Raw genomic sequence first — 13,876 nt, forward strand, 5'->3', positions numbered from 1 at the left:
ACTGGGACAGTCTCTGCCTCAGTGACAGTCAGTTAGGTACTGTACAATAGAGCACCACACTACTCACAATATGCACAATGTGTCTGTACGTGTACACAGTGTGTTTTGGCCTGGAGGCTGTGCGTGTTAAAGAACAGACTGTAGGTTTGGGTAACAGATCAGGCAGTTAAATACACAGTATTACTTAATGAGGTACAACACAGCTGGACACCAGTTAGGATAGAACACAACCATGCCATGGGGAGAAACAGTAGCGCTGTAAAGTTATCCAAAGCAATATCACTACCCCTTTAACCTATATGATGGCTATAGAGTATGGCTTAGTACTATAAATCACTTTCAACTAAGTTTTATTTAGAATGTATGAATGACAGGATACAAAGTTGTGTTTATGGTGCGAGTAGCTCACAACTAACTGTCTGACTCACGACATTACAGTTCCTCATGGTAACGCCGTGATTCCCCATGGAGCTTACGCATTGTAAAAGGGTTAGTGCTATCTGGTATCCTTGGGACGTCCCTACCCTAACCCTAACCATAACCCTTACCTAAGCCTAACCCTATCTTTAACCCTTACTTAACCATTTTAAATGTCAACTTCAATGGGGTGACATCAGAGTTGGGCCGTTCCAAGGATCCCGTTTAGACTTTTCCTTTGTAAGAGGAAGTGGAAGACACGATTCAACAGAGAATCTCTTTGTGTGTGTTTGTGTCTGGGTGTATCTAACCCCTCTGTGTCTGTCTATCCCCCAGATGACAGGCCTGAGCATCACTGCAGGCGTTGACCAGATGGTGGCGCTACACACCTCCTCCCAGGATGATGTCCTTCTCTACATCCAGAGAGGAGAGCTGTGCCCCAACCAGGACCGCATCGGGGAGCTGCTGGGAACGCTCATTGACCACTTCACACGGTCAGTGGCAACTGTCAGGGGGTGTTGGGTTGAGACTGGGATTGGGTTTAGACTACAGAGGGGAGCCGAGTTGAAACAAGCCAAACCAAATTTTACTGAGCTGGCCTGGTTAAGTATTAACTGTAGTCAGTGACGACCTGTTAGCGTGGTCAAACCAGCCTGAACAATGGTGAGTGCAGCATTCAGGCTGGTTTAACTATGCTACACAGGTATTGCGTTGGGTAAAGACTGGGATTGGAATTAGACTACTTTTCAGGGGCTTTTCACACTACTGAGCCGAGCCGAGCTGTACAGGTCACTTCTCCCAGATTTTTCCCAGGATTCGAACTGGCAAGGTTACTGGCTCGCCTCTCTAACCGCTAGGCTACCTGCAACCCTTATGGTATTTATCTCTGTTATAGTTACAGTACCAGTCAAAAGTTTGGACACACCGGCTCATTCCAGGCTTTTTCTGTATTTTTACTATTTTCTACATTGTAGAATAATAGTGAAGACATCAAACTATGAAATAACACATATGGATTCATGTAGTAATAAAAAAATTGTGACGCAAATCAAAATATATTTTCGATTTTCGATTCTTTACCTTGACGACAACTTTGCACACTCTTGATATTCTCTCAACCGGCTTCACCTGGAATGCTTTTCCAACAGTCTTGAAGGAGTTCCCACATATGCTGAGCACTTGTTGGCTGCTTTTCCTTCACTCTGCGGTCCAACTCATCCCAAACCATCTCAATTGGGTTGAGGTCAGGTGATTGTGGAGGCCATGTCATCTGATGCTGTACTCCATCACTCTCCTTCTTGGTCAAATAGCCCTTACACAGCCTGGAGATGTGTTGGGTCATTGTCCTGTTGAAAAACAAATGATAGTCCCACTAAGCGCAAACCAGATGGGATGACGTATCACTGCAGAATGCTGTGGTAGCCATGCTGATTAAGTGTGCCTTGAATTCTAAATAAATCGCCAACAGTGTCACCAACAAAGCACCCCCACACTATCACACCTCCTCATCCATTCTTCACGGTGGGAACCACACATGCAGAGATCATCCATTCATCTACTCTGCATCTCACAAAGACACGGCGGTTGGAACCAAACATTTCGAATTTGGACTCTTCAGACCAAAGGACAGATTTCCACTGGTCTAATGTACATTGCTCGTGTTTCTTGGCCCAAGCAAGTCTCTTCTTCCTATTGGTGTACTATAGTATTTGCAGCAATTCGACCATGAAGGCCTGATTCACGCAGTCTCCTCTGAACAGTTGATGTTGAGATGTGTCTGTTACTTGAACTCTGTGAAGCATTTATTTTGGCTGCAATTTCTGAAGCTGGTAACTCTAATTAACTTATCCTCTGCAGAAGAGGTAACTCTGGGTCTTCTCTTCCTGTGGTGGTCCTGATGAGAGCCAGTTTCATCATAGCGCTTGATGGTTTTTGCGAATGCACAATTTTTCTGGATTGACTGACCATATCTTAAAGTAATGATGGAGTGTAATTCCTCTTTCTTATTTGAGCTGTTTTTGCCATAACATGGTATTGGTATTTTACTAAATAGGGCTGTCTTCTGTATACCACCCCTACCTTGTTACAACACAACTGATTGGCTCAAATACATCAAGAAGGAAAGAAATTCCATGAACTTTTAACGGGCCTCTCGAGTGGCGCAGTGGTCTAAGGCACTGCATCACAGTGCTACCTGTGCCACTAGAGATCCTTGGTTGGGTCCAGGCTCTGTTGCAGCCAGCCGGGGGAGGGTTTGGCCGGCAGGGATGTTCTTGTCCTATCGTGCTCTAGCAACTCCTGTGGCGGGCCAGGCGCAATGCACGATGACACGGTCGCCAGGTGCACGCTGTTTCCTCCGACACATTGGTGCGACTGGCTTCCGGGTTCAGCGGGCATTGTGTCAAGAAGCATTGCGGCTTAGCTGGGTTTTGTTTCGGAGGACGCATGGGTCTCAACTTTCGCCTCTCCCGAGTTCGTACGGAAGTTGCAGCGATGAGACAAGACTGTAACTACCAATTGGATACCATGAAACAAGGGGTACATTTTTATTTTTTATTTTATCATTTAAAAAAAGACTTTGCACTGCAGCAATATTCAACAAGTAATCTTACAATTCCACAACAACTACCTAATACACACAAATCTAAGTTAAGGGATGGAATTAGAATATGTACATATAAATATATGTATGGGCCATGACCGACCGGCATAGATGAGATGCAATAGATGGTATAAAATACAGTATATACATCTGGGATGAGTAGTGCAAGATATGTAAACATCATTATTAAAGTGGCATTAATAAAGTGACGAGTGATCCTTTTGGCCAATGACTTCAAGTCTGTATGTAGGCAGCAGCCTCTCTGTGTTAGTGATGGCTGTTTAACAGTCTGATGGCCATGAGATAGAAGCTATTTTTCAGTCTCTCGGTCCCAGCTTTGCTGCACCTGTACTGACCTTGCCTTCTGGATGGTAGTGGGGTGGACAGGCAGTGGTGCGGGTGGTTGTTGTCCTTGGTGATCTTTTTGCCCTTCCTGTGGCATCGGGTGGTGTAGGTGTCCTGGAGGGCAGGTAGTTTGCCCCTAGTGATGGGTTGAGCAGACCGCGCCACCCTCTGGAGAGCCCTGCGGTTGTGGGCGATGCAGTTGCCGTACCAGGCGGTGATACAGCCCGACAGGATACTCTCAATTGTACATCTGTAAAAATATGTCAGGGTTTTAGATGACAAGCCACATTTCTTCAGCCTCCTGATGTTGAAGAAGCGCTGTTGCGCCTTCTTCACCACACTGTCTGTGTGGGTGGACCATTTCAGTTTGTTCGTGATGTGTACGCAGAGGAACTTGAAACTTTCCACTTTCTCCACTGCTGTCCCGTCAATGTGAATAGGGGGGTGCTTCCTCTGCTGTTTCCTGAAGTCCACGATCATCTTCTTTGTTTTGTTGACGTGGAGTGAGAGGTTGTTTTTCTGACACCACACTCCAAGTTCCATCACCTTCTCCCTATAGGCTGTCTCGTCGTTGTTGGTGATCAAGCCTACTACTGTTGTGTCGTCTGCAAACTTGATGATCAAGTTGGAGGTGTGCATGGCCATGCTGTCATGGGTGAACAGGGAGCACAGGAGGGGGCTGAGCACGCACCCTTCTGTGGCCCCAGTGTTGAGGATCAGCGAAGTGGAGATGTTGTTTCCAACCTTCACCAACTGGGGGCTGCCCGTCATGAAGTCTAGGACCCAATCGCACTGGGTGGGGTTGAGACCCAGGGCCTCAAGCTTAATGATGAGCTTGGAGGGTACTATGGTGTTGAATGGTGAGCTGTAGTCAATTAACAGCATTCTTACATAGGTTTTCCTCTTGTCCAGATGGGATAGGGCAGTGTCCAGTGTGCTGGCGATTGCATTGTCTGTGGACCTATTGAGGCGGTATGCAAATTGCAGTGGGTCTACGATGACAGGTAAGGTGGAGGTGATATGATCCTTGACTAGTCTCTCAATGCACTTCATGATGAAAGAAGTGAGTGTTACTTGGTGATAGTCCTTCAGTTCTGTTACTTTTGCTTTCTTGGGTACAGGCACAATGGTGGACATCTTGAAGCATGTGGGAACAGCAGACTGGGATAGGGAGAGATTGAATATGTCCGTAAACACACCAGCCAGCTGGTCTGCGCATGCTCTGAGGACGCGGCTAGAGATGCCGTCTGGGCCAGCAGCCTTGCGAGGGTTAACACGTTTAAATGTCTTACTCATGTTGGCCACGGAGAAGGAGAGAGGAGGGCCGCAGTTAGTGGCACTGTGTTATCCTCTAAGCGAACAAAGAAGGTGTTTAGTTTGTCTGGAAGCAACACGTCAGTGTCAGTGTCAGTGACGTGGCTGGTTTTCTTTTTGTAGTCTGTGATTGCCTGTAGACCCTGCCACATACGTCTCATGTCTGAGCCGTTGAATTGCGGAGGGAATAACTACACTGTCTGTATTCGTCCATATTTGTAGTTATCTTTCCATGGTTAAATTCGGTGGTTTGCGCTTTCAGTTTTGCGCGAATGCCGCCATCTATCCACTGTTTCTGGTTAGGGTAGGTTTTAATAGTCACAGTGGGAACAACATCTCCTATGCACTTCCTTATAAACTCACTCACTGAATCAATCAGTGTATAAATCTATTTTATTCTCTGAGGCTACCTGAACATGACCCAGTACGCTTGATCAAAATAATCTTGAAGCGTGGATTCTGATTGGTCAGACCAGCATTGAATGGTCCTATTCACGGGTACATCCTGTTTGAGTTTCTGCCTACAGGAGGGGAGAAGCAAAATGGAGTCGTGGTTGGATTTGTCGAATGGAGGGCAGGGGAGGGCTTTGTATCCTTCGCGGAAGTCAGAGTAGCAGTGGTCGAGGATATTGTGCATGCACTGAGCGCAATCAATATGCTGGTAGAATTTAGGTTGACTTGTTCTCAAATTTGCTTTGTTAAAATCCCCGGCTACAATAAATGCAGCCTCAGGATGTATGGTTTCCAATTTGCATATTGTCACATTCTGACCTTAGTTTTTTTGTTTTGTCTTTGTGTTAGGTTGGTCAGGGCGTGAGTTGGGGTGGGTTGTCTATGTTCTTTTTTCTATGTTATATTTTCTACGTGTTTGGCCTAGTATGGTTCTCAATCAGAGGCAGGTGTCGTTCATTGTCTCTGATTGAGAATCATACTTAGGTAGTATTTCCCACCTGTGTTTTGTGGGTGATTATTTTCTGTTTAGTGTTTTCTGCACCTTACAGGACTGTTTCGGTTTCATTTTTCGTTCTCTTGTTGTTTTTGTATTTAAGTCTTCTGTTCTATTAAATATCATGAACACTTACAACGCTGCGTATTGGTCCGATCTTTCATACTCCTCGTCAGAGGACGAATCCCGTTACACATATAGTCCAGTGAAGTTCCTTGATGGCCATCTTGGTGTCTGCTTGAGGGATAATGTACACAGCTGTGACTATAACTGATGAGAATTCTCTTGGTAGGTAAAATGGCCGGCACTTGATTGTAAGGAATTCTAGATCGGGTGAGAAGAAGGACTTGAGTTAATGTATGTTGTTATGATTACACCATGAGTCATTAATCATAAAGCATACACCCCTGCCCTTTCTTTTCCCAGAGAGATGTTTATCTCTGTATGCTGATGCATGGAGAAGTCCGGTGGCTGAACCGATTCCGACAACATATCGCGTGAGAGCCATGTTTCTGTGAAACAGAGAATGTTACAATCTCTGATGTCTCTCTGGAAGACAACCCTTGCTCGAATTTTGTCTACCTTGTTGTCAAGAAACTGGACATTGGCTAGTAGTATACTCGGCAGTGGTGTGTGATGGGCACATCAACGGAGCCTGGCCAGGTGGCCTCTTCGTCTGCCCCTTCTGCGTTGTTTTGGGTCGACTACTGGAATTAGATCCATTGTCCTGGGTGGTGGTCCGAACAGAGGATCCGCTTCGGGAAAGTCGTGTTTCTGGTCGTAATGTTGGTAAGTTGACTTTGCTCTTATAGTAATAGTTCAATAGTTCTTTCCGGCTGTATGTAATTAGACTTAAGATTTTCTGGGCTAACAAGCTGTCATCAAGGCAAAGGTTGGCTACTTTGAAGAATCTCAAATATTTGTTCAACACTTTTTTTGCTTACTACATGATTCCATATGTCATTGTTTTGATGCCTTCAATATTATTCTACAATGTAGAAAAAAAATAAAAAATAAGAAAGTCGCTTGAATGAGTAATTTTTGACTGGTACTCTGTATGATTCAAATCAAATCAAATCAAATCAAATTTATTTATATAGCCCTTCGTACATCAGCTGATATCTCAAAGTGCTGTACAGAAACTCAGCCTAAAACCCCAAACAGCAAGCAATGCAGGTGTAGAAGCACGGTGGCTAGGAAAAACTCCCTAGAAAGGCCAAAACCTAGGAAGAAACCTAGAGAGGAACCAGGCTATGTGGGGTGGCCAGTCCTCTTCTGGCTGTGCCGGGTGGAGATTATAACAGAACATGGCCAAGATGTTCAAATGTTCATAAATGAATAATAATAAGGCAGAACAGTTGAAACTGGAGCAGCAGCACGGTCAGGTGGAAGTTGAAACTGGAGCAGCAGCATGGCCAGGTGGACTGGGGACAGCAAGGAGTCATCATGTCAGGTAGTCCTGGGGCATGGTCCTAGGGCTCAGGTCAGTTGAAACTGGAACAGCAGCATGGCCAGGTGGACTGGGGACAGCAAGGAGTCATCATGTCAGGTAGTCCTGGAGCTCAGGTCCTAGGGCTCAGGTCCTCCGAGAGAGAGAGAGAAAGAGAGAAGGAGAGAATTAGAGAACGCACACTTAGATTCACACAGGACACCGAATAGGACAGGAGAAGTACTCCAGATATAACAAACTGACCCCAGCCCCCCGACACATAAACTACTGCAGCATAAATACTGGAGGCTGAGACAGGAGGGGTCAGGAGACACTGTGGCCCCATCCGAGGTCACCCCCGGACAGGGCCAAACAGGAAGGATATAACCCCACCCACTTTGCCAAAGCACAGCCCCCACACCACTAGAGGGATATCTTCAACCACCAACTTACCATCCTGAGACAAGGCTGAGTATAGCCCACAAAGATCTCCGCCACGGCACAACCCAAGGGGGTTCAGATTCATGACATTCATCACTGCCATATTTAGATGTGATTCAGTCATCGTCAGACTGATTTGAAAATCCCAGGCAGCCAACCAGGCAGTGTTCAAACGTAATAAGATGTCTTACCAAGCTAAATTATCTTTCTGGACTGGCAGACCATTTTGCTTATTTTAACCTAAAAAAGGCTTAATTCAAGGCCATATCTTGATGCATTTTCTGGGTAACTCAAAACAAGTAAATGCAATTTTTGGGGTAGGGAAATCAACTCAAACCAAGTTATTTTTACTTTATTATCTCAATAAAAGAAAACAAATCTTTATTTTTTGCAGTGCAGGCCAGAGTCAGCCTGTCTGTTATGTGTCTCACCACTAAGCCTCCTGCAGGCTGTAGCTAACAGCACCCATCCTAAATTGATTGGTTTCCTAAATCTTAATCCCCAAATCCAGTCATACTGACTTACTTAAAAACACCAAAGACTATACTCCCACTCATTTTAATTGTACTACAAACTTTTCAGTTCAAACCTCTGAATCGACATTCACACTGTCCAAATATAATGAGGAATAACAAATTCCTCATGTGCTGTAGGACATGCTTTCTCCCTCATGTCAATCGTATGTCTATTACGTCACATTTACTGTAGATATGGCACAGGTCTGTGGGGTATACAGGATATTGCATCACATATAGTGTAGATGTGGCACAGATCTGTGTGGGATAGAGGATATTGCATCATATATACTCTAGATGTGGCACAGGTCTGTGTGGGATACAGGATATTACATCACATATAGTGTAGATGTGGCACAGGTCTGTGCGGGATAGAGGATATTACATCATATATACTCTAGATGTGGCACAGGTCTGTGTGGAATACAGGACCAGTCTTGTCTGTGCAGCAGACTGCCATCTCATTAATGTAGTGGTGGTATGTCTTGTGTCCAGGCATTTTCTCAGAGGACAGATAGCTAGACTAGACCCCCTAGGGAGAGGCTTATAGGACCACAGGCAGCCGGGTGGCAACCGTACCAGGCTGTGTTTTGGGGTATTTTTTGGAGCGTGTGTGCGTGTCTGCATGTGGGACAGCGTGTGTGTTTTAATGACAGAGCATTATCCTAGACTCCTGGACTTTAGGTCTGGGTCTGGTGTGTGTGTGTGTTTTGATCTGTGTTTGTGTTGGGGGAGTCAGTCAGTCAGTCTGTGTCAGAGGTGTTCCTACAGCAGCTGTGTGTCTTTGGCTGCTGTTCGGAGCGGCTGGCGTCAGATAGTTAGTGGCGGCCATTGAGAAAGGCTAATCACTGTGCCGGCCTGTCTGCCTGCGTGGCCCCCATGTGCCTTTGTGCCGCCATCTGGGGGTCGTGACCCCCACAGGCTCTCATCAAAAGAGAGACTTGGAGACTTAGATTCGGGGGGTTGGGGGATAGTGGGATTGAGGGGTTGCCGACCACAGAAGTGTGTGTGAGGGGGTGAGTGTGTGTAAGCATGAACGAGGGGGAGGAGGAGAATGGCAGATGACAATACACACACCTTCTTTTTCCTCTCTCTTTTTCATCACTCTTTTTTTCCCAGGAAGTCAGTCCCAAGACCACAGTAGTCATGCCCCAGTCAGGCTTGTTCTCACATGTAGTCTGGTTTGGTCTGGGAGGGAGAGTGAGAGAGTGAGTCAATGGAGCGATTGTGGTACCAGTCTGTTTCCCTCTGCTCCGAGCCAAACACTGATGCCTATTACGTACTGATGAGTATTTGGAGCCTCATGGAGTAGGTGTGTGTGTGTATTGGGGGGTTAGACCCCTTTTGGGCCATCTGCTGAGACAGCTGGGTGTGTGTGACAGGGCAGGGGCTGAGGGCTGGAGATTTAGGGTTTGGTCAGCCCCTTATCTGAAAGATTGGGGAGGGGATATTCCTATACATCCCCCTTTTCTCTTCCTACCCTGCACCCCTCTTCCCCCCTCCACTCTCCCCTTCTAACCACCCCCCCACTCTCTTCCTCTCCTTCTTCCCTTCTTCCCTCACCCCCTCTTCTCCCTCCCTCATTTTTACCTTATGTGACCCTGGTCAAGGTCAGTGTGATGTCAGTAGCAGACATCACAGACCTAAATGGTCTCCACTATTTTCTAAACTTGACTCGCTTTTTAGGTTGTGAAAGGCGTCATCCTATTCTGAAATAGCCTGCTCTTCCTCCTCCTCTTCCTCCTGCTCTACCCTTCTCCCTCAGTGCCTGTCCTCGATACGCTCATTTCAGCATTAAAAGAGGCGAGCCACGGCCCTACCTCTCTCTCTCCCTTTCTCTCATTCTGTTCCTCTTCCCCTTTTTTATCTCTTCCCCTCTCTCTCTTCTCCCCTCTCTCTCTCTCCCTCCCTCTCTACCTCCATCTCTTTCTCTTCCCCCCTCTTTCTCTCTACCTATCTTTCTCCCACTCTCTCTCTCTCTGTCTCCCTCTTCCTCTACCTCTCTCTGTCTCCCTTTCTCTTTCTCTCTCTTTCTCACCTTTCTCTCTCGCTCTCACCCTCCCCCTCTCTTTCGCTCTCTCCCACTCTCTCACCTCTCTCTCTCTTACGCTCCCACTCTTTCTCTCTCTGTCCTGGCCATGGCTGACTGTTTGTCCTATTTAGGAAAAGTCCTATTTTGGAGGAGTCATTTCTAAAATCTAAAAGGGAGTCAAGAACTATTTGCTTTGTGCCTATTGTGAATGGAGAAGACTCAAAGGCTTTAATACATTTGAGATTCCAAAGTTGTAGTCATTAGAGGGAGGTTGGTCAATGGAACCGATATAACCTTGGTGTAATAGTTTGAAGAACTAAAAAAATAGTATAAACTGAGAAATGCAGGCATGCGTATGCAGAGAGAAGGGAAACAGAGAGACAGAGAGAGAGAGCTTTGCATGACAATGTTTTCACATGTTCACATCAAACCCATCAAATAGCTACATTTCACAAAGACAGTTTGACTGCACTGCAGCAGCAGCTACCAGAAAGCTACCATGGCCCTGTTCATTCCTGGTAAGCTTTCTGTTTGACAACAGAGGCCTCTATCTCATGGCCTGCTTTACAAATGGCACCCTATTTCCTAAATAGTGCACTGCTTTTGACCTGGAACCATAGGCACTTTGTAGGGAATAGGGTGCCATTTGGGACAGCGGCACAATCTACTACATTTACAGAGTCAGCTATTAACCCATGAAACTGAGAGCAGTGCAGCATCAAAATACTTCTTTGTGGATGCTTTGTTTGGGAATCATCAACTGAAATACCATGATGAAACACAATTGTGACAGATTGATAGTCAGTTAGTTTTCTAACTATTATTATAGATTAATTTGAATTATGGACTTATATCTTATATATCTTAAGTTATATCTTAAGATGGAGGGGGTTGTAAGATGGCGCCAGAGACGTTTACGTGCCCCCAGCCGATTGTGTTTTTTGTTCGTTTATTTACGTTGTTACTTATTTTGTACATAATGCTGCCGCTACTGTCTTTTATGACCGAAAATAACATCTAGACATCAGGACTGCGATTACTCACCATGGACTAGCAGAATCCTCTTTTTCCTTTCACGACTCTGACGAGCCCAATGCGAAAGATACACTGCTTCCACGGGAACAGGCACTGATCCCCGTGATCTGCGTGAAGGGAAAGAGGGGCCGAAGATCAGGCTGCCTTCTGAGAATTCGGAGGCGGTCAAATAAACCCCCACTTCCCTCCATTCTGCTAGCAAACATACAATCTTTGGACAATAAAATCGCTGAGTTACGCGGAAGATTAAACTACCAACGGGACATTAAAAACTGTAACATCTTATGCTTCACGGAGTCATGGCTGAACGATGACAACATCAACACACAGCTGGCTGGTTACACGATGTACCGGCAGGATAGAACAGCGGCTTCTGGTAAGAGAAGGGGTGGCAGTCTATGTATTTTTGTAAACAGCAGCTGGTGCACGATATCTAAGGAAGTCTTGCGCTATTGCTCGCCTGAGGTAGAGTATCTCATGATAAGCTGTAGACCACACTACCTACCGAGAGAGTTTTCATCTGTATTCTTTGTAGCTATTTACATACCACCACAGTCAGAGGATGGCACTAAGACATCATTGAATGAGCTGTATTCCGCCATAAGCAAACAAGAAAACGTATACAAAGCTCTCCCTTGCCCTCCATTTGGCAAAGCTGACCCTAATTCTATCATCCTGATTCCTGTTTACAAGAAAAAATTAAAGCGTTAATCACCAGTGACTAGATCAATAAAAAAGTGGTAAGAGGAAGCAGATGCTAAACTACTGGACTGTTTTGCATGCACAGATTGGAATATATTCTGGGATTCCTCCGATGGCATTGAGGAGTACACCACATCAGTCATTGGCTTCATCAATAAGTGCATCGATGACGTCATCCCCACAGTGACCATAAGTACATACCCAAACCGGATCTAATTGTACTACACCGGCTTTGACGCTCTTTTGGGTGTGGCAGGGCTTGCAAACCACTACAGACTACAAAGGGGAGCACAGCAGAGAGCTGCCCAGTGACACGAGCCTACCAGATGAACTAAACTACTTCGATTCTCGCTTCGAGGCAAATAACACTGAAACATGCATGAGAGCACCAGCTGTTCCGGAAGACTGTGTGATCACGCTCTCCGCAGCCGATGTGAGTAATACCTTTAAACAGGTCAACATTCACAAGGCTGCAGGGCCAGATGAATTACCAGAACGTGTACTGCGAGCATGCGCTGACCAACTGGCAAGTGTCTTCACTGACATTTTCAACCTCTCGCTGTCCGAGTCTGTAATACTGACATGTTTTAAGCAGACCACCATTGTCCCTGTGCCCAAGAACACTAAGGTAACCGGCCTAAACGATTTCCGACCCGTAGCACTTACGTGTGTAGCCATGAAGTGCTTTGAAAGGCTGGCCATGGCTCACATCAACACCATTATCCCCAAAACCCTAGACCCACTCCAGTTTGCATACCACCCCAACAGATCCACAGATGATTCAATCTCCATTGCACTCTACACTGCCCTTTCCCACCTGGACAAAAGGAAAACCTATGTGAGAATGCTATTCAGTGACTACAGCTCAGCTTTCAACACCATAGTGCCCTCAAAGCTCATAAATAAGCTAAGGACCCTGGGACTAAACACCTCCCTCTGCAACTGGATCCTGGACTTCCTGATGGGCCGCCCCCAGGTGGTAAGGGTAGGTAACAACACATCCGCCACGCTGATGCTCAACACAGGGGCCCCTCAGGGGTACGTGCTCAGCCCCCTCCTGTAACCCCTGTTCAATCATGACTGCACGGCCAGGCACTACTCCAACACCATCATTCAATTTTTCGATGACACAACAGTGGTAGGAGGTCAGAGATCCGACCGTGTGGTGCCAGGACAACAACCTCTCCCTCAATGTGATCAAGACAAAGGAGATGATTGTGGACTACAGGAAAAAGAGGAACGAGCATGCCCCCATTCTCATCGACGGGGCTGCAGGGGAACAGGTTGAGAGCTTCAAGTTCCTTGGTGTCCACATCACAAACAAACTCACATGGTCCAAGCTCACCAGAACAGTCGTGAAGAGGGCACGACAAACCCTATTCCCCCTCAGGAGACTGAAAAGGTTTGTCATGGGTCCTCAGATCCTCAAAAGGTTCTCCAGCTGCACCATCGAGAGCATCCTGACTGGTTGCATCACTGCCTGGTATGGCAACCACTCGGCCTCCGACCGCAAACACTACAGAGGGTAGTGCGAACGTCCCAGTACGTCACTGGGGCCAAGCTTCCTGCCATCCAGGACCTCTCTACCAGGCGGTGTCAGAGGAAGGCCCTACAAATTGTCAAAGACTCCAGCCACTCTAGTCATAGACTGTTCTCTCTGCTACTGCATGGCAAGTGGTACCGGAGCGCCAAGCCTAGGTCCAAGAGGTTTCTAAACAGCTTCTACCCCCAAGCCAAAAGACTCCTGAACATCTAGTCAAATGGTTACCCAGACAATTTGCAGTGCCCCCCACCCCCTTTTTACACCACTGCTACTCTCTGTTGTCATCTATGCATAGTCACTTTAATAACTCTACCTACCTGTACATACTACCTCAAATAACCGATGCCCCGCACATTGACTCTATATCGGTACCCCACTGTATATAGTCTCGCTATTGTTATTTCACTGCTGCTCTTTAATTACTTGTTACTTTTACCTCTTATTCTTATCCGTATTTTTGTCTGCATTGTTGGTTAGGGGCTCGTAAGTGAGCATTTCACTGTCAGGTCTGCACCTGTCCTATTCAGCACATGTGACCAATACAATTTGATTTGA

At 46.2% G+C, this 13,876-nt stretch overlaps 1 protein-coding gene across 2 annotated transcripts in view; it reads left to right on the forward strand.

Moving 5' to 3' along the window:
- LOC112229572 (unconventional myosin-Ig-like) overlaps window positions 1–13,876 on the forward strand; it is a 65,351-nt gene that overhangs the window by 37,986 nt on the left and 13,489 nt on the right. For both annotated transcript variants that reach the window (XM_042309986.1, XM_024395493.2), the window contains exon 21: window positions 754–911. In XM_042309986.1, the coding sequence (XP_042165920.1) occupies window positions 754–911 (158 nt within the window). The remainder of the gene's footprint in view (window positions 1–753; window positions 912–13,876) is intronic.

Source organism: Oncorhynchus tshawytscha, linkage group LG31 (assembly GCF_018296145.1).
Source record: "Oncorhynchus tshawytscha isolate Ot180627B linkage group LG31, Otsh_v2.0, whole genome shotgun sequence".
Classification (NCBI taxonomy): domain Eukaryota; kingdom Metazoa; phylum Chordata; class Actinopteri; order Salmoniformes; family Salmonidae; genus Oncorhynchus; species Oncorhynchus tshawytscha.